Source organism: Cloeon dipterum, chromosome 2, assembly GCF_949628265.1.
Source record: "Cloeon dipterum chromosome 2, ieCloDipt1.1, whole genome shotgun sequence".
In the NCBI taxonomy this organism is placed as follows: domain Eukaryota; kingdom Metazoa; phylum Arthropoda; class Insecta; order Ephemeroptera; family Baetidae; genus Cloeon; species Cloeon dipterum.
This window is the reverse complement of record NC_088787.1, coordinates 26,030,945-26,055,157: the sequence shown is the minus strand read 5'-3', so window position 1 is coordinate 26,055,157 and position 24,213 is coordinate 26,030,945. Positions and strand designations below refer to the sequence as shown.

At 41.8% G+C, this 24,213-nt stretch overlaps 1 protein-coding gene across 13 annotated transcripts in view; it reads left to right on the top strand.

The window, feature by feature from the left end:
* The first annotated feature begins 8,640 nt into the window (after positions 1 to 8,640).
* Positions 8,641 to 24,213, top strand: part of NaCP60E (Na channel protein 60E) — a 96,941-nt gene continuing 81,368 nt past the window's right edge. For all 13 annotated transcript variants that reach the window (XR_010574582.1, XR_010574581.1, XM_065481367.1 and 10 more), the window contains exon 1: positions 8,641 to 9,291. Coding sequence is in view for 11 of the 13 variants with exons in the window: in XM_065481367.1 (XP_065337439.1) it covers positions 8,917 to 9,291 (375 nt within the window). In the remaining 2 variants the exon portion in view is untranslated. The remainder of the gene's footprint in view (positions 9,292 to 24,213) is intronic.

Sequence of the window (24,213 nt, the reverse complement as noted above, 5' to 3'; positions counted from 1 at the left end):
AGACTTTTTTTGTTAAGATTTGTTATTAAAGTGGTGCAAGGTATTAAAATTAACTTGACGTATATAATTTTAATTACATTTGTAAACCTTTTGTATCTGACTTGTAGTCAATATCTATGACTAGTTACTATCACAGAGTTAAACATAAATAAAGTTTGGTGGTTATTGCAAAAATTGGTATTTTTATAACATTCAATGCCTTTTCATCCATCCATACTAGTTGTTTGATAAATAATAGTCATTAAGAAAATATTTAGTTAAAAAAATGATTAATTTTGACGATTTTTTTTAAATTAGTTCATATTTATAATAAAAAAGACTTACTTCTGCAGCGATAATTTGATTTATTGAAAGTTTGTAGAAGCTTTGAGTAGACGTAAATAACATTAATTTGTCTGGATTGGCGAGAAAACATTTCAAAGTTAGCCTTGTGCTTCTGATGAATTACAATCCTCGGAAGGTCGATCCATCAGCGGTTGCGCGCTGATCCGCGTCAGCATAAAACACTGCGAGCCGCCAAGGAGGGACAATAATTTTAGTTTTATCCGCTGCCTTTCTGTTACAAATGGAATTTTTCGCTCCGCCAACGAATCAATTTACGAGTGGTCGGATAAATATAGTGCTTTTTACTGGCGTGCGACATAAATTGTTTGCGCGCCTGTGTGCCCAACTACGGCAATTCCCGCAGCTGCTCCAAATAACAAATCAGACAGACACGGAAAGTTTTGAAGCCAACGATATTTAAATTTTTACCATAGAGCAAGCTCAGCCGGCTTTGGAGCTCAGAGCCGGATATGTATGTGCGATATTGCGGAAAGTTGCTGCCGATATTATATTCAGCTAGTTTAATTTATATGTTGAGTCGGGTGGAGAGAGTTAAAAAGTTCAGTGCTGGCCGACTATTGGAATAAACGAACCAGCTTCGCGTTTTTCCCCTCTTTCACGCTGCGAGTAGAGATCACGATTTGCGGAATTTATTTCCATAAATAGCCAGGTCTCTATGCGGTGTGCCAGCCAGTTTCAGAAAAAAATAGCAAACAGTTGAGAAAATAGCAAATCCGATTCGCATGAAAATATATGAACGGGCCTGATTGTTTTGGCCCTAGAATACTTAGCATAAGCTAAGGTCAATTTATTGGAAAAGTACTAACTTCAAAATTAGTTTTCGACTTGGCAAGTGAACAAAATTTCAACCAAAGTGTAACATATCGGACAAGATTCGGACCCGTTCAATTAAACTATCAAACTTTTGCACGAACGCTCCCAAAGTTAATAAAGCCAGCTGTTGTGCTTTTGTCAGAGAGCGCGGGGAGGGATGATATATTTTATGTGCATTCGCCGGCACGAGAGCGTTCACGAGGGTGCTTACAGTCGGCCGGTCGGATGCGATGAATTAGCCGGCTGCAAAAAGTCGAGCATATAAATTTTGGCTCGCTTTTTTAAAAGCAACACAAAGGCTAGAAAGCAAAAAGCCGCCATGGTGGAATCATTATTCGCGCACACACCGGCCGGCAAAGTTGTGATTAATGACGTCTTGCACGTGTATCAGCAAAGGTGAGGTGTGCGCTTTGTAAATAATAAAACCGTCGTTTCGTGTTGCAGAAGGAACACAATGGCACTGCGCGGCCGTCGTCGCGGTGCGGGCGGACTATGTAACGCCGCCAAACTCGGTGGAGACTTAGCAAAGTTTCTGTTTCTTTTCAGCTCAGCTCTGCGCAAAAAGCACTGCTGCTTGGTTAGCTTGGGGCGAGATGAATGGAAAATCTCGTGGGTCTGCACGCACCAGCCTTGTGGATTCATTAAATGTGGCACAAAATGAGGGTCCTTGAACATTTCTATCTGCTTCTCGGCTCGTTCCCTCCGCAAATACGCACGCTTTTGCATATCTGAACGCGCGCGACCTAATGACAGCGGCCAAACAAATGGATTTCCCCGACTGCGCAAAAGTTTGCCACGCAATTGCTAGCCAGCACTGCTGTTGATGAGGAAAAAGGATTATATGCTTGAGCTTAATGAGAATTCACATCTATCAAAGAATTCAATCCATACGTCACTTCGAGGGAAAAAAGATTAATTTAGCAATTAAACTTTCTCTAATTATGAATTATGCTCTATGGAAAATTATTTCAAGTCAATTTGCCACAAAATCTTTTTTGATCGGGCAGCAGTCAGCCCTTTTGCGCGCTTTGAAATAGGTGTCTAAATAAAGGATCGAATATTTGGGATTTTAATTTTTTTCATGGGGAAGATTTGTGACAGCACGCGTCAGTACTATTGTGACCGGCCGCACAACAATAACGGCGATCTGGGTTAGCCTGGGTTATACATGAAATTCGTAGTGCAATCTTGCAGCATCAGCGTGATGCTATGATTGATCAAATAATGAAATAATCGGTCAGAAACATGGTTTATGTAATGAAACGCACTAATGACGTCATTTCAAACAATCATTCGTCATTTGTCTCGCCAATCATCGGATTGTTCACAAAAATCACACATGTGTTAATGGTTTGAATGCAAATGAAATCTCGTTCATACCCATTCATACACTGTTCATACTGTAAAATGTAAACCCTAGAACTAATAAATCCGCGAGGATTCGAGCCATTGAGTTATTTTTTCTTCTTTTTAATGTGTAAATATTTTCAATCTATTTAAGCAGTTTAGAATTTAGATGAAAAATATCATTGCCTATCTTGATGCAGAAACATTTTTCACATTCACCCTGTCAATATGTGCTAAAGGAAAGTTTGTAAATTGTTTGCAAACTCGAAGCAGAGTAATAATGCTGGGTAAGCTCGGTCACGATTTGTAGCGAGCGACAACAAATTTATCCATGCAGACCGCGGAATTGCTTTTGAGCCGCTTTGCGAGCGGGGGAGTGAGGTGTAATTACCGAGTTAATTGCTTTCGAGAGCAAAGTTCTTAAGTCAAAGAACCAACTTGAAATCGAGAGAGAGTTGCACTCAAACGTGCGCGTGAGGGTGCAAAAATGTGAATAGGGGTAAGTGGTCGGACGATAAGCAGAAATTTCCCGCATTGCATTGCGCGCGTTGGCCCAGTAAAAATTGAGAGGTGGGTGGCTCACATGCACACACACAAACGCAAGATTGTTATAAACCGCGCCACTAGCCGGAGAATGGGCAAATGGGGGTGATAATGGCGGACCGAGTGAGTACTGCGGCGGCGGTAGCAACAAGTTGAACGAACGCTCGCACAGTTCCACCCGAATTTTTTTACAAACGGCTGCTCCCATGAATTATCACTCGTTTATCAACGCCGTCGATGTTATCCGCCCTCGCGAGTTCAGCCGGAAACCTTCGACAGCTGTATGGGACCGAAATGTCAAAGCGCCGCTTGATTATGTTTTATTGCCGGCGGCCCGGCCGCAATTTTCCCGTCCTCGGAAAGCAATTTCGATTTGTCCACTTTTTTGGCACGTGGCGAGCAAGTCTGTCCTTTGAAGTGCTGCTCACACGCAGATATTTCTTTCTTTGGCTAACGAGACAGCTTGTGCACACAGATGTAGACTAGCCCGCTCGTTAGTCTGGTCGTACCGGTTGCATACCTTTGTTTAAGAGCAGGCGCTTGTGTTACGTAACGTCGTGTGCGCGTTAAATTGTCATCTCTTTATGCCGCTGTTTGTAATTTACGTAATTTATACTTGCTCATGTGAAGACGATGTAGAGGTTTAAATAATATTGCACTACTTGCAAAGGATTAGCAAAGAAGATATTCAATCCGTTTCTGCTTATCACATATCGTTCGTGATTTTTTTTCTACAATTTTACAGTATTTTTTAGCATGAAAGTTCAGGCAGACGTAGATAGCTGCTGTTCACTGGAAACAAATAAAATAAAAAATCTCCATTAAAAGATCATAAAATAATCATGTGATGCATAAACGCAACCTCAGCCATTTTCATAATGCATAAATGAAATATTCCACTCTCTTTTCATTCAAGCCAATTAAGCTTGGTGTTCTTCAAAGGGTGCCTTTACAACGGCCTGTGAGCCGGACGCATCACGGGCGCAAAAATTCGGCAAACACAGCGTGTGGAAGCTGGTTCAATATTTACTTCAAAGTGAGAGAGCGGACAATAAAAACTGCGCATCGCCCCACATGTTGGTGGTACGCACACGCAGACACAAACAAGAAAGAAAAGGGGTGCGAGAACAGCAGCGCCGAGGTGGCAATATTTGCTCGAGGAAGAAAAGACGCTGGCCAGCCTCTTCTGGCCAAAACCTAAAGACCTCGATGGGAGATTCGCGTCCTTTATGGTTCAGAGAAGGATTTTTGCAATGCTAGAAAAATTGCGAGCATTTATTTCGCAATCTTCACCAATCTTCTTTGCTAATTTCGGGAACATAAAATGCTAGTATGTTTTCAAAAATCAGAAATATGATTTTTGTCACAATAGAGATGTGTATTTAAAATGCAATTATGTTGGTAGTAATTAACCGTATTGCTTCTTGTGGAAAATGAAGGTAGAACACCGCAAGTAAATCTTTTAAGGACCCTGAGAAGAGAAGCATTATCTAAAATTTGCATATCATAACTAAGATTCAATAGAATATAACATTTTTCCTAATAATGACACTCTGATGACGTAATACATATTTTTTGCATCCCAAACTATACACCAGAATAATTACGCCCTCTGAAATGATGGCAGTGGAACGAAACAAATGGCTAAAAAACTCGCTAAAATTTTTCACGAGCTAAATCCCGCGACTGTGATGAATCTCTGTGGCGAATCTCCGTACAGGATCTCGAGGCCAAAAAAGCCGGCGCGTACTCGAGGAAAGAGAGAGCCGGGGGCGTTTTGCAGACCAGTCCATTTGACACGTTTCTGCCCATTATATTTGACAACAATTTTTAGCGGCTGCCGGGACGAGGACAAAAGCCGCCAGCTTCCGCCGATGCAGCCCACAACACAGGGTTCGTTAAGGCGCATTGTTTGCCTCGCTCATCCGGCCGAATGCAGATAATGGAAGCGACTATCTGAGGGAAAAGAGTCTGCAATAACTCCATCATTCCGCGAGTTACGACGACGACGACAACGACGACGGCCCTGTGTCTTGTCAGATCATATCCGACAGCATCAACGTCTTTATTTAGAGTAGTGTGTAGTGTACACGAAAGGCCGGGGCTTCCGCTCCAGATATATTTCGCCAGAGCCGCCGGCCTCGGTCGTCTGCATTTTCGCACTCACGTGTGCACACGCTGGGCCGGCGGGTGGGGGCGCGAAATCGGCGGCCCGGGAAACGCCAGCGTCCTTTTTATGGCGCATAATCCCGTCCCTGGGCGCAGGAGGCTCGATGAAAAATAGATCAGCACTCTCGGACTTTTTTATTTTCTGCCTGATCTGATAAAAAAGACGGTGAATGAGCCTGCCGAAATTGCTGGGGACGTGATAGAAAGCAGACCGCTGTTTCGTGGAATTTTTATGGCTCGTTTCAACAGTTTGCTTCCTGCAGTTTGTTTCTTTCTAGAAATTGAATGTATAAATAGTTGGTTTGTATGAAAAGTGTTTCTGCATGTCGCTTGGCACTGCCTGATTAACGAAATGGTTAAGCAGGAAATAACAAATTTAATGCAGGCATGAGCGGAAGTGTGTGATAATAGCATATGTTGTCTTAAGTGTGTGATAAGGCCAGTTTATTAAATTAAAGGCTTCATTAAAATATAAAAATTTTACTTTCTTTTCTATTGATTGTTAAGTAAAAATGTACAAACTATGAAGAGTTTGGTTTTTAAGGCAGTGTAATAAAGGTAGGAAATTTCTCTTGTGTCATTGAAAAATAAACAGCTCGCTCTACAACGTGTAGGCTGTAATTAAAATACAAAATTATAAATAGTTTAATCTTTTCATCAGCCACCAGATATCCTTTTCCACGTGTATCTTCTAGATACATGTCTCAGTTTTATATAATCAGCAAAGCAATGTTGAAGACTATAATTTTTTTTTCTTCTGAACACCCAATCCATATTGAGAATGTTAAACGCTACAAACCGTTTTAATTCGTAAATTTTAAGAATGAACTGAACGAATTTTTTCCATTTTTTCAATTATAACAAACTTAAACTCTACCGAAGGAGAATAAAATTGTTTGAAATATTTTTGTTCATGCGCCTTGGAGATATGGATATTCATCACGATCCTGCTCAAAATAATACACGCGCAGTCCAAGAGTGGTAATTAATTGCAAACACGCCATTATCATTAACACGCTCAATTGAGCAAATTTCTCGGAATCATTCACCCGGAATTACTTACAGTGGCAGACACATAATATCTGGACGTTTACAGTCGTTTTTAAGCTGGTCTAATCTTGTGCGTGCCGACGAAAACGGCTTGAGCAGCGCGTCGTCTATATAAAGCATCATTCAGAAGTATCGATTGCTGCTGGAATTTTCCGCCGTATTGTGTTTGCGGCCTAATTTATGTGGCGCGCGAGGACTTGTAGACCTCGTAGATAATAAATTGGACAGAGTATTTCGGGCCCTTTTATGGCAAATCGTGAAAGTAGATTAAAGCGTTATGGCATTCGTATAAAAATCTATCTCCAGTGGCTTGTGCGGCAGTAAATAATATGGCGATGCCGCGGATCTGGCGCTGTCTAACGTCTTATGCTACAGCCAATTGCCTTCCTTGAGGTAAATGACAGGCTCAAAATTTATTAATTCAAATCATGATATATTAAATCATATGTGATTTAGGAGAATTATATGTAAGAGAGTGGAAATAAATCAATAAATTTATGTGCGAGAGTAAAAACGTATGATTGCTGATATAATTAAAAATTTGTTTAAATAACTGTTTTTCATTTTAAAGTTATCTCTTTTTAATCATTCTTCGAGTTAAAAGGAAGAAACACAAACGTTGAGTAACATTTTCTCTTTTTGGAGTATCACCAAGAACCTGAATCATTCTGAGCAGAATCCAACTACACATATCAAACTTAGCAAACGCATTACTTTGTGATCCTAAACTTTATGTTTTAAAAGCGTTAGGATTTAGTCTAATTAGTCTAAAACGCAGTCGGGAGTTGAACAAACAAATGATCAAATTTGCGCTCAGAGAGAAAGGGAGAGAGGTCCCAACGCACTCATTACTTATTTCGCACGCGTCCGCCTCGGATGACAATATTTCGCTCTAATTCATCCGGCGTGCGGAGCAGACAGAAAAAGTTGGCCGCTGCGCCTAGAATATGAATTCCGACTAGAGTGTGACATTACAAAGAGAGCGCCGAGCATTACGAAAAAAAGGAAGGAAGTGAATTAAGTGTAGGGATGACAGGGCAAGTTTTTGAGGAACACCAGAAACACTTACCACTGTCGATAACGATCAATAAACATTTTATTCGCTTTTTAGAACAATAACGAGTGTTTTTCTGACAACAGTAACACATTTAAGGTTTTTCTTTGCATTTTATATCGTTTAATTATAATAGATGAATTTTCTTGATTGTAGTTGATTGCTGTGCACATTTCACAGTTGTGCATGAACACAGAACTAAGAGAGACAAGGGAGGATGGTGAAAAATTTAATAATTTGGCATAGTTATTTTTGAAATTATGGGTTCAGCAATTTGGAAACAATACTCGAAGTTTCATACCCAATCAACCTGCTAAGCAAATAAAAACCCTTTCATTCCTGTAAAAACGTGAATTCCAAAGTAGGAAAGGAAGTCAGTTTAACCATTAATCTCCATCTGGCTCCAACACAATTTCTATTCAAATTGCGTTTCCATATAGAGTGTTTTCGGTTTATCCAATATCCATCTGCTAGCTTTTCAACATCTGTTGTGATTTTGCGGTTTAATGGTAACTTTATTAATTTCATGGTTTTTAACGGGAAATATTTCACGTCACTTTGCTATATATAACCTGCTGATTTTATATTAGACTTTTTCCTTATAGAATCTTTGTGTATGAGAAGCAAAATTTTAGTAATTTTAATAGCTTCAAATAAAGTGTGTAATTTTGGTCAGGTGATTTTTTGCAACACTTTTATCGTAGTGAAGTTTAATGAGATTTCATCGATCCTATTTTGAGTGCAGTGATAACAAATTTCCTGCATCTTACACATTTTGTTTTACAATTAAATTACCTCTGCTGATGCCTAAAGGGCTAACAAAGAGGCTGTATGTTCAGTGCGATCAGTAAAATAGCATTCAAGATGATATCTGTTAAAAATTCCACTATTTAGGTGCCCATCTTTAATAAATTCACTTCTAAATTTAACTCAACATTCCTTGGAGGAAAATTTGACGAAGAAAATTCTCAACAAGAAACACTCGCGTAGCATTTTGACATTTCATGCCTTAGCTTGTCATACAGAGTAATTATTCAAAACCTTTTAAGCAAGCAGGAGCTAGAAATGAGAGAAAAGTTCCTTGGAGAGCTTTCGTACGTTTATTTTTTGCTGACTTGCTGCGCACCGTGTGTTGCATTCTCGGAAAAATGCAACAATAGGCATCGGTGGTGGCGAGTGGTCTGTTGCTGGTAGCGCGGGGTGGAGAGCGTCGGCAGGCAAGCAGGGTCTTTGCAGCAGCGGCGGCCGAGTGGGGTACGAGGCGCAGCGAGCGGCGGCGGTGCAAGCTGCGAGCGGGCGGGCGGGCGGCGAGGCAGGCGAGGCGGCCGTCAGTACTGGAGAGGAGGGAGCCTAGGTCGGAGCATGCTGCACCGGCGTCGATACCAAGTGGGCTTTGGTGCTGGTGGCGTTTTGGCGCGGCGGCACGCGGCGGCCTGACTCACGTGAGAGCGCGCCGCCCGTCCGTCCGTGTCCAGCCGGCCGACGAGAGTGCGTGCGAAAAGCGAGCAAAATGGTGCAGTGCTTAAGCAATAGCAGCAGCAGCAGTAGCAGCAGCAGCAGGTGGTGAGTGGCTGCAGCCGCCCCCGGACAGCAGCATGCAGCCGCCTCCGCCGCCTCCACCGCGCCACCTATTCTCCAGCCCCACCCAGCCCAACTTGGGCGAGCCGGAGGCCGTGGTCGTGTCGCCGGACCGCAGCTCGGCGTCCGGCTTCTCCGCGGGGGGCGCCCGGACGCCGCTGTCCAACAGGGGCTCCACCAGGCTGACCAAGCAACACGTCAAGCCCTTCACCAGGGATTCCCTGGAACGGCTCGAGAGCAAGACGGTGCAGTTGGTGCGCGAGTACGGCTTCCAGCCGCGCCGCAAGGTCAGCGTCGAGGACGGCTCCGTGCTGCCCTACAAATTCGAGCCCTTCCCCAGCCCACTCTACGGCAGGCCCCTCGAGGAGATCGACAACTTCATCTACGATGAGGTGAGCAAACCGACCCTTTCTGCCCTCTGACGAACCCTCGCTTTTGGTCTATTTCCCCCCAACCTTCCGATGTACTCGCTGCGGCGGATTTCGCCGGCCCCACCGATGACATTTGGACAAATGACTGCATGACGCTTCCGGGCAGCAGCATTCAACGTCGATAATATATATTAGCCACACAAAACAACAGCTCCAATCGGGCTGTTTACCGATTTCCAGCCATGCGCGTTGCCGGAAAAAATGGCACAAATGAATTGGAAAAATAGGTTGAAGCTGATTTTATGTTAAAACATTTGATCTTTTAATTTTCAACTGATAACAGAAATACAGCTTACATACTTTTTTACCTAGAATATCTTCGACCGTCATGGTTACATAATAGAGCTAAGCTGAACTAAATATTTATAAGGATTAGATAACTTATTAGAAACAACTTTCCACCATCCATGTTAAGTGCAAGTTTCAAGAAAAAAAGTTATGCAAAAGTATCTAGAAACTTGTAAAGAGAGAAATTATGCACCTGGGAAATGTTACTCTTGAAGTAATTTGAAAATGGCTTCCGTATTTATGTCTCTAAAAATTTTCAACAATTTTTTACTTTTGATGCCTATCCTTTGACAAAAAAAAACAGTAGAAAGTTATTTTCAGTTCAATTCAAATTGCTTTACATGTAATAAAAATGCAATTGGTAACTGAATTTGCAAAAAGATGAATGAGTAATTCTCTCAAACATATTAGTTGTCCTATCCGGTTCTTTCATTTCAAAGTTATAAAATTCCCTTTCAAATACAAAAGTTAATATAAATTTCAAATTTATTTATCATGCTCTCATTGAAGGGAGTTGGAAAGCTGCAATAACGGAAACAATACAATAAATTTCAAATTTCTGTCACAGTTTTTTAAGAAGATGGGGGATAAAAAAATTTGTACACTGCGGATCAACTATTCCACTGTCGTGCAATAAATGTAGTTCCATATCATTTTATTGCCACTGTTCTAGCCATGTTTGATGCTCAAGAGAACAGTCAGAATTCGATTCGAGGAGCAGTGGCTTATTTACAGCCAAAAATGCTCGGTGCAGGGAGTTATGATGGCAGATAAAGGCGGCTGGCGGCGGAGAAGTAATGCGACAAGCCGAAATTCACGTTCCCTCTAATGACCCCCTTGTTCCACTCGGTCCCTTCCGATGCTATATCACCGCAGCAAGGTGGAGCATGTTCTCGGCGCGCAAATTACTTTTTTTCCAGCTTTATCAGGCAATTTGCATTCAAATTCCTGCGGCGGACGCGAGATCTAGGGTCCCCACTTTCTTTCGTGTCACATATTTTCAACCCTCTCGCGCGCGCGTTCGGGGGATTTGCCGGCTGAAATCAAAACGCCACCTCTGCTCCCTTAATTTCGTGCGTCTCGGCTCACTGCTTGCTCAAATCACCACCACCGCCGCCGCCGAACGGATTTCGTGTTTTCTTCTAAAGGTGCGGTGCCCTGTGAATGTGAAATGCGCGCCACAATAATACATTAATTGTCGCCCCCTTTCTCCGATGGTGGGCGCGCGAGCTGAACTTTGTTCAGAATTCAATTTTCAGTCGCCGCCAGCCCTTTCGCTCAAATGTAAATTACATTCGTACAAAACTGTCGCACTCTCTGCTGTGCCGCTGACTGCGCTTTTCGCAAGCTTTTTATTGTATAAAACAATACCCGAGTATTGCGACACGAAAATGCTTTTTCTAAAGATCAAACGGCTCGCTTTCATCTCTCTTTGTGTGCGATCTGTAATTTCTCCCTTCTGGGCGAATATGCACATGAGAGATAGCCATGGATAAAGAAAATCGAGTTTACCTCTCGAAGTTGTAGTTTTTGTCTATATTTTTCTAAAAAAGACCATATCTTGATTTATTTTGCCTTTGTTAGTTCCAAAGAGTAACCTTATCAATTTTGTTATTGTTTGTCCCTCAAGCTATTTGGATATAAAAATGGTTGGGTCAAGTTGGATTCAAAGGAAAATTTTGAATGTTTATAATTGTGATTTTGCTATACATTTTTTTCGTTCACCATAAGGGATGCCATATCACGAACAGAAGTTTCTTCGAGGCGAGAGGAGAAATGAATTGATTATTTTGTTAAATATCAATTAAAAAACCGTCAGATTTAATTCTAAATGACGTGTGGCATTTGAATTATAAAATTCGATTCCACATGGTTAGTCATTTACATTCATACTCAGCAAATATACAAATTGGTCTTCAGTCGACGATTTTCAATGGACTCAATATCATCTTCGTACAAATCCGATTCGAGCATTAACATAATATTGGTTCCTCCTTCAATTACAAGTGTAAGCTGGTTCGTGTTCACGCTACAGCCTATCGGCCAGGTTGCAAAAATAATTTTGAACATCAGTTCAAGTCAAAAAGTATGCAGAACCGCATCAAAGCGTGCGTCATTTGTGGACATGGCCCGTTGTGGCCATTCCACCTTCATTGAGCTACGTGCTGCACTCTTTATGCCAGGCTTGAGCGTTCGCTCCTGCCGGCTCACAAACATTCTCAATAGTGAATTACAAATATTTCCCTTAGATGGCTAAACATAACAATCATACAAGAAATTAAACGAGTGATTACAATTACTCGTTACAAAGAAGTGAAAGTTTTTTAATCATATAAAGAATTGCTAATTTTACAGACTCTTTAAACAAAATTTGGATTATACTCTGAGGTAAATCAGGCTGTTTTAGACATTCGTACTATTTTTTATTTCTATAGCTATTTCTGTCAATTGCGCGTGTCTTTAGTAAACCGCATTAAGAAGCTACGAAACGCATAAGTTCAATTTTACTTTTTTAGAACATACTATAATGGTAACGCAATTAAAAAAGACAAGCTGATATTTACACATTGTTAAAATCTGTTACTCGGTTGCAAAAAATCTATTAAGACGCACAGGATTAATTTCGTTTCCTAATTCGGTTGATGAGAGCAGAGCGACAAATTATAGGCGCGATAATGGCATGATAAAAGATAATATGTCTGTTTATGTGTGTGATGTATTGCGGCCGGCGGATTTGTAAAGCCGCTTGAAAAAAGTGGCAGCGAGGAAGCCGCTCGCCCTAGCACCGACGGAGGGTCAGCCTCAACAGTTTGATGAGCCGGCCTGATACACACAGCGTGGTAGAAGGAAAGGACAAAGCACGCGTATACACCAGGGTGCCGGTGATTGTCTTGGGTTGAACGAGCCTCCACTCGAAACGAAATGAGGGCGAATGGAAGCAACAGTAAGGGAGATCGCTAAAGTTGCGAAAAGACAAAAATTGATGGGTTTTGTTGAGACCATAAATACAGATAATGTTTGAAAGAGAAATCTGACTTTTCCAAGTAGCTGATGTTTGAAATTTGATCTTGTTGCACGTGTTTAAACCTTTAACAAGATACAGTATACATAAAATGAACACAGATATAAATGCCAGGGATTAACAATAAGCCGATTGCGGCCCAGTACAACAGGGATTTTAGTTTTGCATATTTCCCATTGTTTCCCATCTCGATTTGTGCATCTACATTTTTACTAACCATTTATTTCTAAAATATTATTTTTTTACTCTCTAATTGTAAGCCACAAAAATGAAGCACAGAAATGGCACTGCCAACGATGTTTATGGGACTAACAAGGTATCAAAGCAAATTCATGTGTATTAGTCATAAAAAAGAAATATAAAGTAATTAAATACGTTCCAGCGTATTCTGACGGTTCAAAGCAGTAAATTTTGTAATATATATCACTCTCTTTGAAGTATTGAAAGTTGAGCCTAAACAACAAAGTTTGCGGTAAATAATTTCATAGATCAACAACGGAGCAGCACAATTCGTTTGATGGAGCGAAACTCACTCAGGTTCAGCGGTGCGCGTCACGTGAGTCTCAATTATGCAGAATTGCAGGGGCTAGTGCGCGCGCGGCGTGCTGCGTCCGACCGGTCGAATGTGACGCAATTACCCACGCTCTCTCGCCGGCCCTTATGCGCTGTTTGCGCGAAATCACCAAGCCGGCCGGCAATGTGGCATTGTCCTAATAAATTCTGGCCGAGAAGCAAACCATGCGGCCAGCCTGCGTGTTAAATGCAGATGTTTACACTGGCCGTAAATACGAGAGCAGCGGCAGCAGCAGCAGTAGCAGACCCGACGGAAGAGCTCTCTCGCACTCGGCGCGGGCAGACTCAGTTTTTGTTGTTATTCCACTTTACGGCCGCCAAATGGCGGGCGGAGGGCGTCGTCGTCTCGACTGAATTGGAAAAATTCTTTCAAAATATACACAAGACGCGCCAGAACAACATTTGCCGCTCACCTTATCCCAGCCCACGACGCGAGAGGTGCAGAGTGCAACCCCGAATCCATTGTCCCTCCTCAGGGGCGTGAAAAACTGCCTCAAGGTGTTCAGTTTGGCCCCCTCTTCGCTTCCAGGAAAATTTGCATATTATTTTCCAACCCTTTAAAAAACCCACGGTTTTAGAAATATTAAACTCTAAAACAAGGAAAAATATTTTTGTGAAACTAGCAAAATTGAAATCGAGAAACAGATATATTATTTATGAAGCCATTAAAACTCTTGAACAAATCAATATTAGCGCCAAACTATAAATAAATAAACGACTGTCTTAAATGGAACTCAGACAAGGCTTTTGTCTCTAACTCAGACTAAAATTCTCATATAAATACAAAAATCGTAAATAATTGTCTAGTTCAACTCCGTTGTTGTAGCATAAATAAATTTATCTGTATAACTAGAACTCAACTCAAATATTGCAAACTTGAGCCTTGAAACAAACGCAATATTCATATGAGTATAAAAGTTTTTTTACATTGCAAAAACGTTTTGATAATTCATGGACCAAAATGATGCCAGAGTTTTTCACATCCCTTTCCATTTTTGTAGTCAGTGCGCGAGCCGTTTCTTGTCACATAAGCGATGATTTATGTAGCGGCTGAACATTCATATTTTTTCCAAGACTTGAGCGGAAAAGTGCGGGCTGCGGGTGCCACCTGTGAATTGCGGGTAGCCAGTTGCTTTTTCGGAGACGTTGGTGCACTTTAATAAACGTTTGGCGTTGGTAATGTACACAAAGCTTAGTGTGTTTCGGCTCGATTTGTGCCATCAATTTTTATGACGGTAATGTACGTTTAGGCACGCAGTCGATCGTGCCAAAGAGTGGCATCGGCATGATTTTGGATTGCCTTTAATGGTAGCTGGAAAAATATCACGAGCTTGTCGCACAGGAAAATTATATATTCTTTTCATATAACATCGCAGCCTCCGGATCTACCTAATAGGAAGATCACTGAGAAGGACAGTATAAATTTAAAGTGCTTGTCGGAAGTTGTTTTACTGATATATTTGCGAAATTTGCAGCACCCAGAAGAATGAAGGAAAATATAAAAGTGTGTGCATTTTACAGGGAGAGAGGGGATTTCCGTACTCAGTTTTCGTTGGAAATGCAATTGAAACAAACTGTTCCTGTTAATACCCTGGGATACAAATGTTATTTTGTGAAATCTGTGACGCACCAAAATTGATATTTTAGATATTAATTCAGTTGCATAATGCATCTATTGCATTATATGCCAATAAGTACAAAAACATAAATGGCGAATAACCAACAAAACAATTTTTAAACGTTTGGTATTTAGATGATAAATTTAAGCTTTTAAAAGTAATTTAACGTTTTTATATAAAATAATAATAATTAATGCTTTGTAAAATATTATGTTTTTACTATTATAGTTGTTAAAAAATTAAACCATTTAAAATTTTATTTTAGTTTTTCAATAATGTAAAAAAAGTTTGATCTTATTAATGGTATTTAACTGAAATAAAAGACAAATTTGTTTACATTGCATATTCTGATATGTATATAAAGTGTATGTACAATAATATGAACAGCGTAGTAAATTATAATTTTTAACACGATACAGAGTCCCTCGACAGAAGCAGAGTACCAATACTATCACCTATTAGGCTGTTCGTTAATGGAGATACGCATTATAATGCAAAACTATGCGTAAACTTTGGATGTACATGACTGAGAGAAAGAATATAGAAAGTTGTAATATTAAAATGAAAATTAATCAATATAAAAGAGAATTAGGTCCAATCGGTTTGTTTCCGCCTACGCCACATGCATGAGCTGCGTTTCATAATTAACGGAAGTGTATAATCCCATCACCGAACACAAATTCAAGCGAATTATCATCGCGTTCGCGCTGATATCGCACGGGCGCGCGGACCGGTGTAAACACGAATAAAAAATCGATTTCACGCCGCTCAGGCACGATCCTGTGAACTTTGCAACGCTCGTGAAATATTCAAAGGGCTCCTCAGGTCGAGGCCTGCCGAATTTTTGCGCCGGCCGGCCATGCTGCAAGAATGCCGTGTGTGCAACAAACAGCGAAAGCCGCAAAGTTAAACGTGGCACGCGCTCTGCAGCCCCCGCGCCCCTCCCGCGGTAAAAGCAGCGGCACACACCGGTCGGTCCTGCCCTGCTGCCCTCGGCCGGCGGCTCAATAATGCAGCGGCCAACTTCATTAGAGGACCGCCGGATCGGTGGATCGGTGGAAGAATTCGGCCCATTGTCGTTTGTTTCCTCTGGTGCTCCGGTGTGCGCGAGAGCGAGATCAATTGAATTAGCCGGTGCGCCGTGGGGGCGGTATATTAATTAGACGAGGCGCGCTCGCGGGCTGCCCGCGCGCCCTACCGAAAGCTATCGATTCTCGCACGCCGGGCTAATGCACACACTTGTTTGTGTATGTGTGCCTATGCATGAATATATGTATGCGTGTGCACATACAAACACCGGCAAACACACACAATGGGCCGCAGTGGCGCACGTTTGATGAAAAAATCAATGCCCGCGGCGTTAAAAGAGGGCGAGGCAATAATTAAGACGGCGCTCAGGGAGCTGCTCGGCCGTTGTTCTCGCACACAAGTCGATTTTTGCGGTCGCCGCACTCACTGGGTGCAAACTTGCGGTTGCCGTTCTATTAGTGTTTGGCTGGAAAGTTGCTCCCCTTCGAATTTGGTCGCCGGGTTCAACAGGTTTTCCTTGACGATTTTTTGCATCACTTCTGAGTGAGAGTTGGGTCCATGATCGGCATCTATCGGAACTAAAAAACGATTTACGCACCGCGTGCATTTATTTAAATAAGATTGATAGTATATAATTTTATATGCCTTATTATTGTTCAGAGTAAATTAAAAAAAAAAACAGACTCCATCTTCGATGACATCAACAGTTTAACTCCCTCAGGGTGTCGAAATTTGCACTCCCAGTTCTTTTGAAAATAATTTATTTTGATCAAATTCTATCTTTTAACTACATAAGTCTATTAAAATGATTCAATACATTGCTTTTTCCTTCAGAGATGTCAAGCAATAGAATGACCTGCAATCGATACTCAAGGAGGGCAGTGTGAAAGATTTTCCTTCCTACTATTCATTACAGTTTGAAATAGAATAATAGCGTTTTTAAAACACGAATGTATCACAAATATTACGTTGGGCTTGCAGACACTATAGCACTGCTGTAAAAACGATTGATAACAATTGCATGCCGCGCTGAGCCCGATTATCACATAATCCCATCAAAAATGATATTTGCAAAGAGCAGAATAAATAAATCAAAAATAAACTAATTAAGAACATTACATCAATCAATTTCGTTATACCACTTCGATTTGCTGCAAAATACCAAATTCAATTCAACATAATTATTGTCTTGTTAATTTGTTCTTATCAAAGAAAGAAGAATCAAATTAATCAATCCAAAACCAAGAAGGAATCTAAATTCATCCTCGTTGATGGCGAATTTTCCAATAAGGAATTTGACAACCTCGAGCAAATTTCAACTCAAGAATAACTATGAATTAAGTCTTTGAAATTTTCAGGGTTTGCGCAATCATTCAAATTGCAGTGACGGTTTTTTTGTTTTTTTTTGCATCAAGAAAAACAAAAAATGCAGCTTTGTTTTTTCTTTTTTGTGGATAAAATTAAAATTAAACTCTCAAAATTTGCAACTTCTGAATGCTCAAATTGATCGCTCAATTGTTAGACAGTCAAGTTTTACAGCTGAAATTTTTAATTTTGTTAAGTTCTAATTCTACCTCATATCGGATGGAGTGAAAATTTCAATTTTGTATTTCACATGCATAACCGAATTTAATTTAATTTTACTTGAAACTGCCTGTCAACCTCAAGTGCGATCTTTACTGCAATTTATTCTGTCCGAAATCACGCCATCCATCATTACCCTATAAAGTCAATAGGGTACTTGCAAGCAAGAGCGTCAACTCGTCAAGCGCCTTAACGACCAGGACCCTAAATCCGGCAGAATAGTGCGCGAGATAGTTAGACTAAAATCCTCGAACCTAATTAAGACAGGACAGAGCTGGAGGCGCGGCGGCAGCGGCCGCTGGGAAGGCACTTAATTAATCGAGACGAGAGCAGCAGAAAGTGCGAACGAGCGTGTTAAGCGCGGTGGCGACCAGCCAGCCGGCTGGTGACGAGGGAGTGAAAAAAAGGGACCAAATAATCCCTCGCATCCCTGTTGATTGCCAACATGTCTAAGGAGCGGCCGGCGAGGCAGCGCGAGCGAGCGAGCGGCCGAGAGCGGCAGTAGCTCCGTCGTCGTCGGGGTCAAGGTCGCGTGCGCGGCAAAAGCAAAGGCGCACCCTGGCTCCGAGGGCAGTTTTTGATCAATCAGAGCAGCTGCCGAGCTATGCAGTTGCCAGCCGGGCCGAAAAAGTCAATCAACCTGGCTGCGAGGGCGCGAAGAAGAAACTGCCCTCCTGGGTCTTAGATCACGAGCCGAGTTGTAGCAAGACGGGCGGGCGGGCGGGCGTCTTTCTCGCCGAATCAATCGACGCCACGCGCGCCTTTTCCCCTCAGCCAGCGACGCCTTGCAAACGAAAAAGCCAATTTTCGAAAACAAACATCACACGCTTTTACTGCTTAGCCGGCGATCGCCACTGTTGGTTTTAGGAAATGCGGTCATGCATAGAGAACGAAATGCGGGGCATAAATCGTGCTAGCACCAGCCATTACCATTTAAAACATCTGATTATTTTTGCACTACATTTTTCTCAAAGTCTCGTAAACTTGTTTACTCTTGCAAAGTCAATACATAAAGTACACATATGCTGCGTACCAAACGCAGAATAACCAAAATTTTCATCCTACACCCTCAACTCGCGTACACGGGACGTCCACTACGCGGTTTTGCGCGGAAAAACGTGCAATACTCGATGTGCTGCCAACCTTTGAAAGTTGGCGCTTGGTTGATATTCTGTTTGACAAGCAGAGTGAATGAAAGCATCACTTGATCACTTATGAATGCTATTTGTAAAGTGATCCTCTATGGTATATACGGTAAACAGTTGAGTGTGAGAGAAAATAGGAAACGAGTAGGAGAAAAACCGAAAGACCAAGTAGCAAAAATGCGGGGATCGTTAGTAAAAAATTTCAAGACGTGTATGTAGGTGCCACTGTGTTGACAGGAGCAGAATTTCACCTCAAAACATACTCGCTGTTGTTTTGGTTCACGACAAAGAAAAACAATCGAACAAACTAGGAACAGCTTCCGACATTCTAAAAAAATCTACTGTCGGAACGAGTTCACTCTTGTCCAGTCACCATTCCTCCAAACCTATCAAGTCCCTGAAACAGAATTATCTCTGATGAGAACAGCTGCCATGCGGCACGTCTCAAGGCTTCAAAATTTGCCACTATACTCAACGATGTAAAACAAAATCCTGCAATTGCAAGAGGAACAAGATGTTGTGCAACCCAAGTGCCACTGAAGTGCCTCTTGACACAACAGGTGATTTGAAACCCTTTAAATTCATGACAGAATATCAACCAAGCGCCAACTTTCAAAGGTTAACAGTACATCGAGTTTTGCACGTTTTTCCGCGCAATACTGCGAAGTGGGAGTGGAGAATGATGAAAAGTTTCGGGTATGGGACGTTCTTTACCCGGTATTGCGCGTTTTTGCGTTTGGGACGTAACACAAACACATATGAAAAGAACATGATGCAAGAGTGAGCAAGTAGAGCTGGCAAAAAAATGCATGAACAATTAATCTCTCTCGTCACACAATTGAATCGGATTGATTAAAATTATGAATACAGCTAGATAAACATATTCAATTAAAATAGCTCAATAGGTTGCATAGAATAAATCAAGAAAAGGAAATACTCCAATGGTCAAAATGACAAAAAGGTTGTACTACTTTGAGATAGTTAATAATAGATAATAAAAATGAATATAAATTCAGCAAAATTAAATTTCACGGATAATTTATCTGCGCATTTATTTTTTTTCTCATCAATCACAACCCCAAATTCAATTTGTAACTCTTAGTAAATAAATGTTTCCCGTCACAAGCCAAAGAACGTGGTGACATTGTTTTGGAGACCAATTATTACCACGCTGAGTAGAAAAGCGTCAAATAAAGCCTACTAGCTGATTTAAGTGAAGTTTGCGGTGGAATGGCGGAGAGTTATTCACCAAAGCAGAATCGAGAGTGTATATAATAGCTCGCGAGCAAGCGCGATCTTGCGATCTAAGTAAGCAAGTCGTAATTCCTTCAAAGTGTCAGCGGCACAGCGGAAAGGCCGCTTTTGCGCACGCAGAAACAAATAACGTGGTCAAACGCCAGGCGCAAAAGCAACTGGAGCGAAAATAATGCCTTGGACGCCCAATTAAAGCCGCCGAAAAGGCAACAAACAGGGTTGTAAAGAACGACCGCTCTTCGATGTTTCAATGGGTTTATTATTGCAAGCTTTTATGGGACGGTATGAATTTGACGTTAATGCGCCATTAAGCAGAGGTTTATAAGACATTGAAAGGTTAATAAATTAATTAATGGTTCAGGTGAAAACAAAACATTGGCACAGAAAAAAATCATTAAAAATGTAAGGAGTTGAAGAATTTATTTTTTGTGAACAGCCCGTTTTTCACATCCATAAGCAACCACTTGTTCAAGAATGCGGACAGCGGCGGGCGTACTTTGGGTCTGCTGATCAATAAATAGCATGCGCACGCCAAAATAATTCGGAAAGTTCGTTTCGCGGGCCATTAGGGGCGAGTGGCTGATGCCGCGTGACCCAGTGGCCGCGTCGTTCCGTTCCACCCACCGCGTATACAACGACAACGGCAGGCGTCTTGCAGCATTTTTGATTGCCACCGTCGCCAGCCCGTGCGGTGCGGCGCGGAGGGGAGGGGCGCTGCAGCCTGCCAGCGTATGCAGTCCGCCGGGCGCGTCGCCCAAACTGGTTGCATAGCCTGCCGATTCTCCGGTGGGAAGTGCGCTCAGGCTGCCGGCTGCATTCGTAATTCGCGCCCCCGAGACTCTCTCTCGTCAGCCGGTCGGGCGCGTTAATCCTTCGGCCGGTGATTCTACCGAGAGCCACACTTCGCTCGCTTGAAAGACGACTCAAGTGGGAAACTAAGCCAGCTGAACGTAAATAGCACAAGCGGCGAGCTCCCTTGGGAGACCACGGCTCTTGCCACCTGTCCTGAAAGAGTGATACGGAAAAGCTTTTTCATTTCTTCTCGGAAAGTCGGAAAGCACCTGTGGCAGAAATAATGTGATAATTATATATATCATCGCTAAAGACTGAAGAGTCAGATGCAATGCTTACCGTTTTGGTGGCATGAAACTCAATTGATTACTTAAAAATTTAAACTAATAGAAACTATTGGAATATTTATAACGCTCTAGGCGCAGTTATTTTTGGTCAGGAAGACATTCCCCTCTTTTACTTTGGTTCCACATTTGAAACCATTCTGCTTTCAGATTCTATTTATTTAATCCTCTATTTTTATAATCTATAGTTGAAGAGGAGTAAATTTTTTACATTTAACTATCCCATATCTTCAATTCATAACGTAATGAAAAAATAATCTCTTCTCTCGATAACTTGCATGGGTTACAAGTGTAGAACAGTACAGTGGTGCACGTACGATTATTTGCAGGATAACAGTGACTGCACAAATCGATCGGCCCACCTAACTAGCTGCATATCTTTCTCGTCGCTCCTGTAGGAGACGACCACCGCACAACACGCACGTGATGGATAATGCAAGTTTAATGGGTCAGCCTCGATTAATAACGGCTTAACTGCCGGTGCACCCGGCGAGAGCAGAACACACAAGAGTACAACTTAAAGCGATCGCCTGGTGCTCTCTGCTCGTACCTGAGCGCTCCACTCTTTGCACGAACCGGGGGACAAACAGATTTTTCTTTGTCTCTCCTCCTTGCCAGCTTTATAAATTAAGCGCCTTTCCAACAGCCGTCACCGGCCAGAAATAGACCTTGTGGCTCACCATAGGCTATGTTGCAACTCTCAATGGACGCAATTTTTGTTTTGGAGAAGGTACTCTTACGTAATATTGCAGAAAAAAGTAGTGATGCAACTCTCGTCCCACATTCAGAATGAAAAAATCAATATTTTGTTTTCATGTAATTATCAGGACCTTCCTCAATTTAAAAAAACCAAAGCGTGCAGAAAAATATTCTTGTTTGATGTTAGAAATCGTGTAAAATGTGTAGGATTTTAGAAAATGGATGTTATTTCTCTCAAAAACTCTCTGTTTTACCTATAAAACGCAACAGTTTATTTACGTTGCACAAGTTTTGTTATGCGAGTTATGCTGGCTGAAGAGTAAACGACATTATGGCTTATGGAAGTAAGCTTCTTGACGCCATTTTCCGTTAAAAATTTAATGAAAGACCGCTATCTCCCCTCCTTATAGAAAGCGGAGTGCAGAAGAAGTAACGATGTTTGCAAAGCACAAGTATCGACCCAGCGCGTTTAATGACGTTCCCCAGCAGCGTTAATTGAAAATTATCGCATTGCAATTGGCGAGCGTTTGCCATTTAATAGGCTGCGGGTTGGCAGCAGAGTGCGAGAGATGCTGCTGCCTGCGCGCACAGCTTCTCTCCCTCTCGCTTTGATAACACGCTGTCAGCGCGGCACATGCACTGAAAGAGAGGTAACAATGATGCTCTGTTTGGCTTTTGTGGCCACCAGCTCTCTCTCTCTCTCTCTCTCTCTCTCTCTCTCTCTCTCTCTCTCTCTCTCTCTCTCTCTCTCTCTCTCTCTCTCTCTCTCTCTCCTCGCTACCGTCCTATACTAATTAATGAAACTATTCAGCTGCCGCCGATCCACGTGAAGCGAGAGAGCATTGCTGTGACAATAATAATGCTATGCTAAATAGATATAATTGCCGAGAAGAGGGCAATAAGGACGCGAAACGAGGCGAAGGGGGCTTTATTGCACCTCGCACCACTTCGTTTGATGACAAGTGGGAAAGTGTCATTGTTGCCGACTGGGAATTCAACGTGACAATGTTATGCAGTGTTTTGCTATTGACATTATGGCGTGTTTGCCGCTGGGGAGAGAATTGTGCCTGTGTTAGCGATTCATTTTTAATTAGCAGATTAGATTTCAGCAGCACAGTGTCAACGGAAATGACTTGCCGAAGGGCTGAACTTGATGATCAGAAAATAGGTCAGCAACTTTTATCCCACAACGTGATCTTCGTTTAAACAGAATCAAACAGCCATAATTGTTTATTGAGCCAATTATAATCCATGCTGTGCAAACATTTCTTTGTGAACGTGACGGTAATTTTCATATTCGAAAGCTTGTCAAGAACGTCCTGGAAATTGCGAGATAAATACCTCTGTTGTAAGAGAATTGTGTTGCAGTTAGAGTGAGTGCTGCTCTATTTTATTGCATGCAGCAAATGAGTGCAGTCGATCTTTTTACAACGACCGGTGACTCAAAATCCTCTGCAGTTAACTGCAATGTTGAGTTTATTTTGCAGATTAAGTACTGCTAATATGGCCTGACGGGCCGAGGCAGCTGTCGTTCAGTATGGGAGATGATTTTCCTCTTTAGACTGTTCTCTTTTGATTCCCATCCTGATCGCAAAACACGGGGTAATTATAACTCCTTTTTATCAAAACCACAAATTCATATATTATACGGATGAATGCAATAATTTCGTAAAAGATGCAAGGCTGCTTTTGAAAAAGTTTCACTGCATCTTTTTCACAATCCATAATAATATTCCGGAATCAAATCCATTTTTATCTCATTACAGTAAAAGCCTTCTATGTAGAATCTAAAATCGAATGAAAGATGAATAAATAAATGAAAAATGCGATATAAACTCTGATCCGTACAGCTATAAAACATCCGTGTGTGTCTTTCGCAACGCAAGAAGAAACGGAGAATCAATCAATTCGAAGCTCCTAATCTAATTTGCGCTGCAAGAGCGTCGGTATAAACCCGGCATATATATGGACGAACACATTGCACACATAGTTCACCCGAGAGATTCGCGGGTGAAAAATCGCCCGACCACGGCTGGCTGGCTCTCTCTTGTCGCTCGACCGGCGCACAGAGCAATTTGTACACGGCACAACATTGATTTCGATCCTCAGCGCGGCCCGTGCTGCAGCATAATACGTGCTGATGCTATTATAGGAAGCAAAAAGCTGACTGCGAGAGAACAAGAAACACGGTTGGAGAGGGAGGCGTCAACTGAGCAAGGGAAGATGAGGTGCTCTCGGGGCCAGGGAGCAACACGAGAGAGCAGGTCGAAAGGAGGCGCGCGGATTTGGAGACTATTAATCCTGATAGGATTGCTCTTTTTTCATTAACTGAAAAGCAGGTCACTCGAATCAAATCGTCCGTGAGTGACAAAGGCATCAAATCTGTGTAAATACCTGCACTGGTTTCTTTGACCGGGTTTTCACAGCTCGAAAAAAATTGCAAATTTTGTTTGCAAGAAAAAAATCATCATCTATTTTATGCCACCCTCTTTTAAACCAAAATTCAATTTATTTACTTATGAAGGACAATCTAC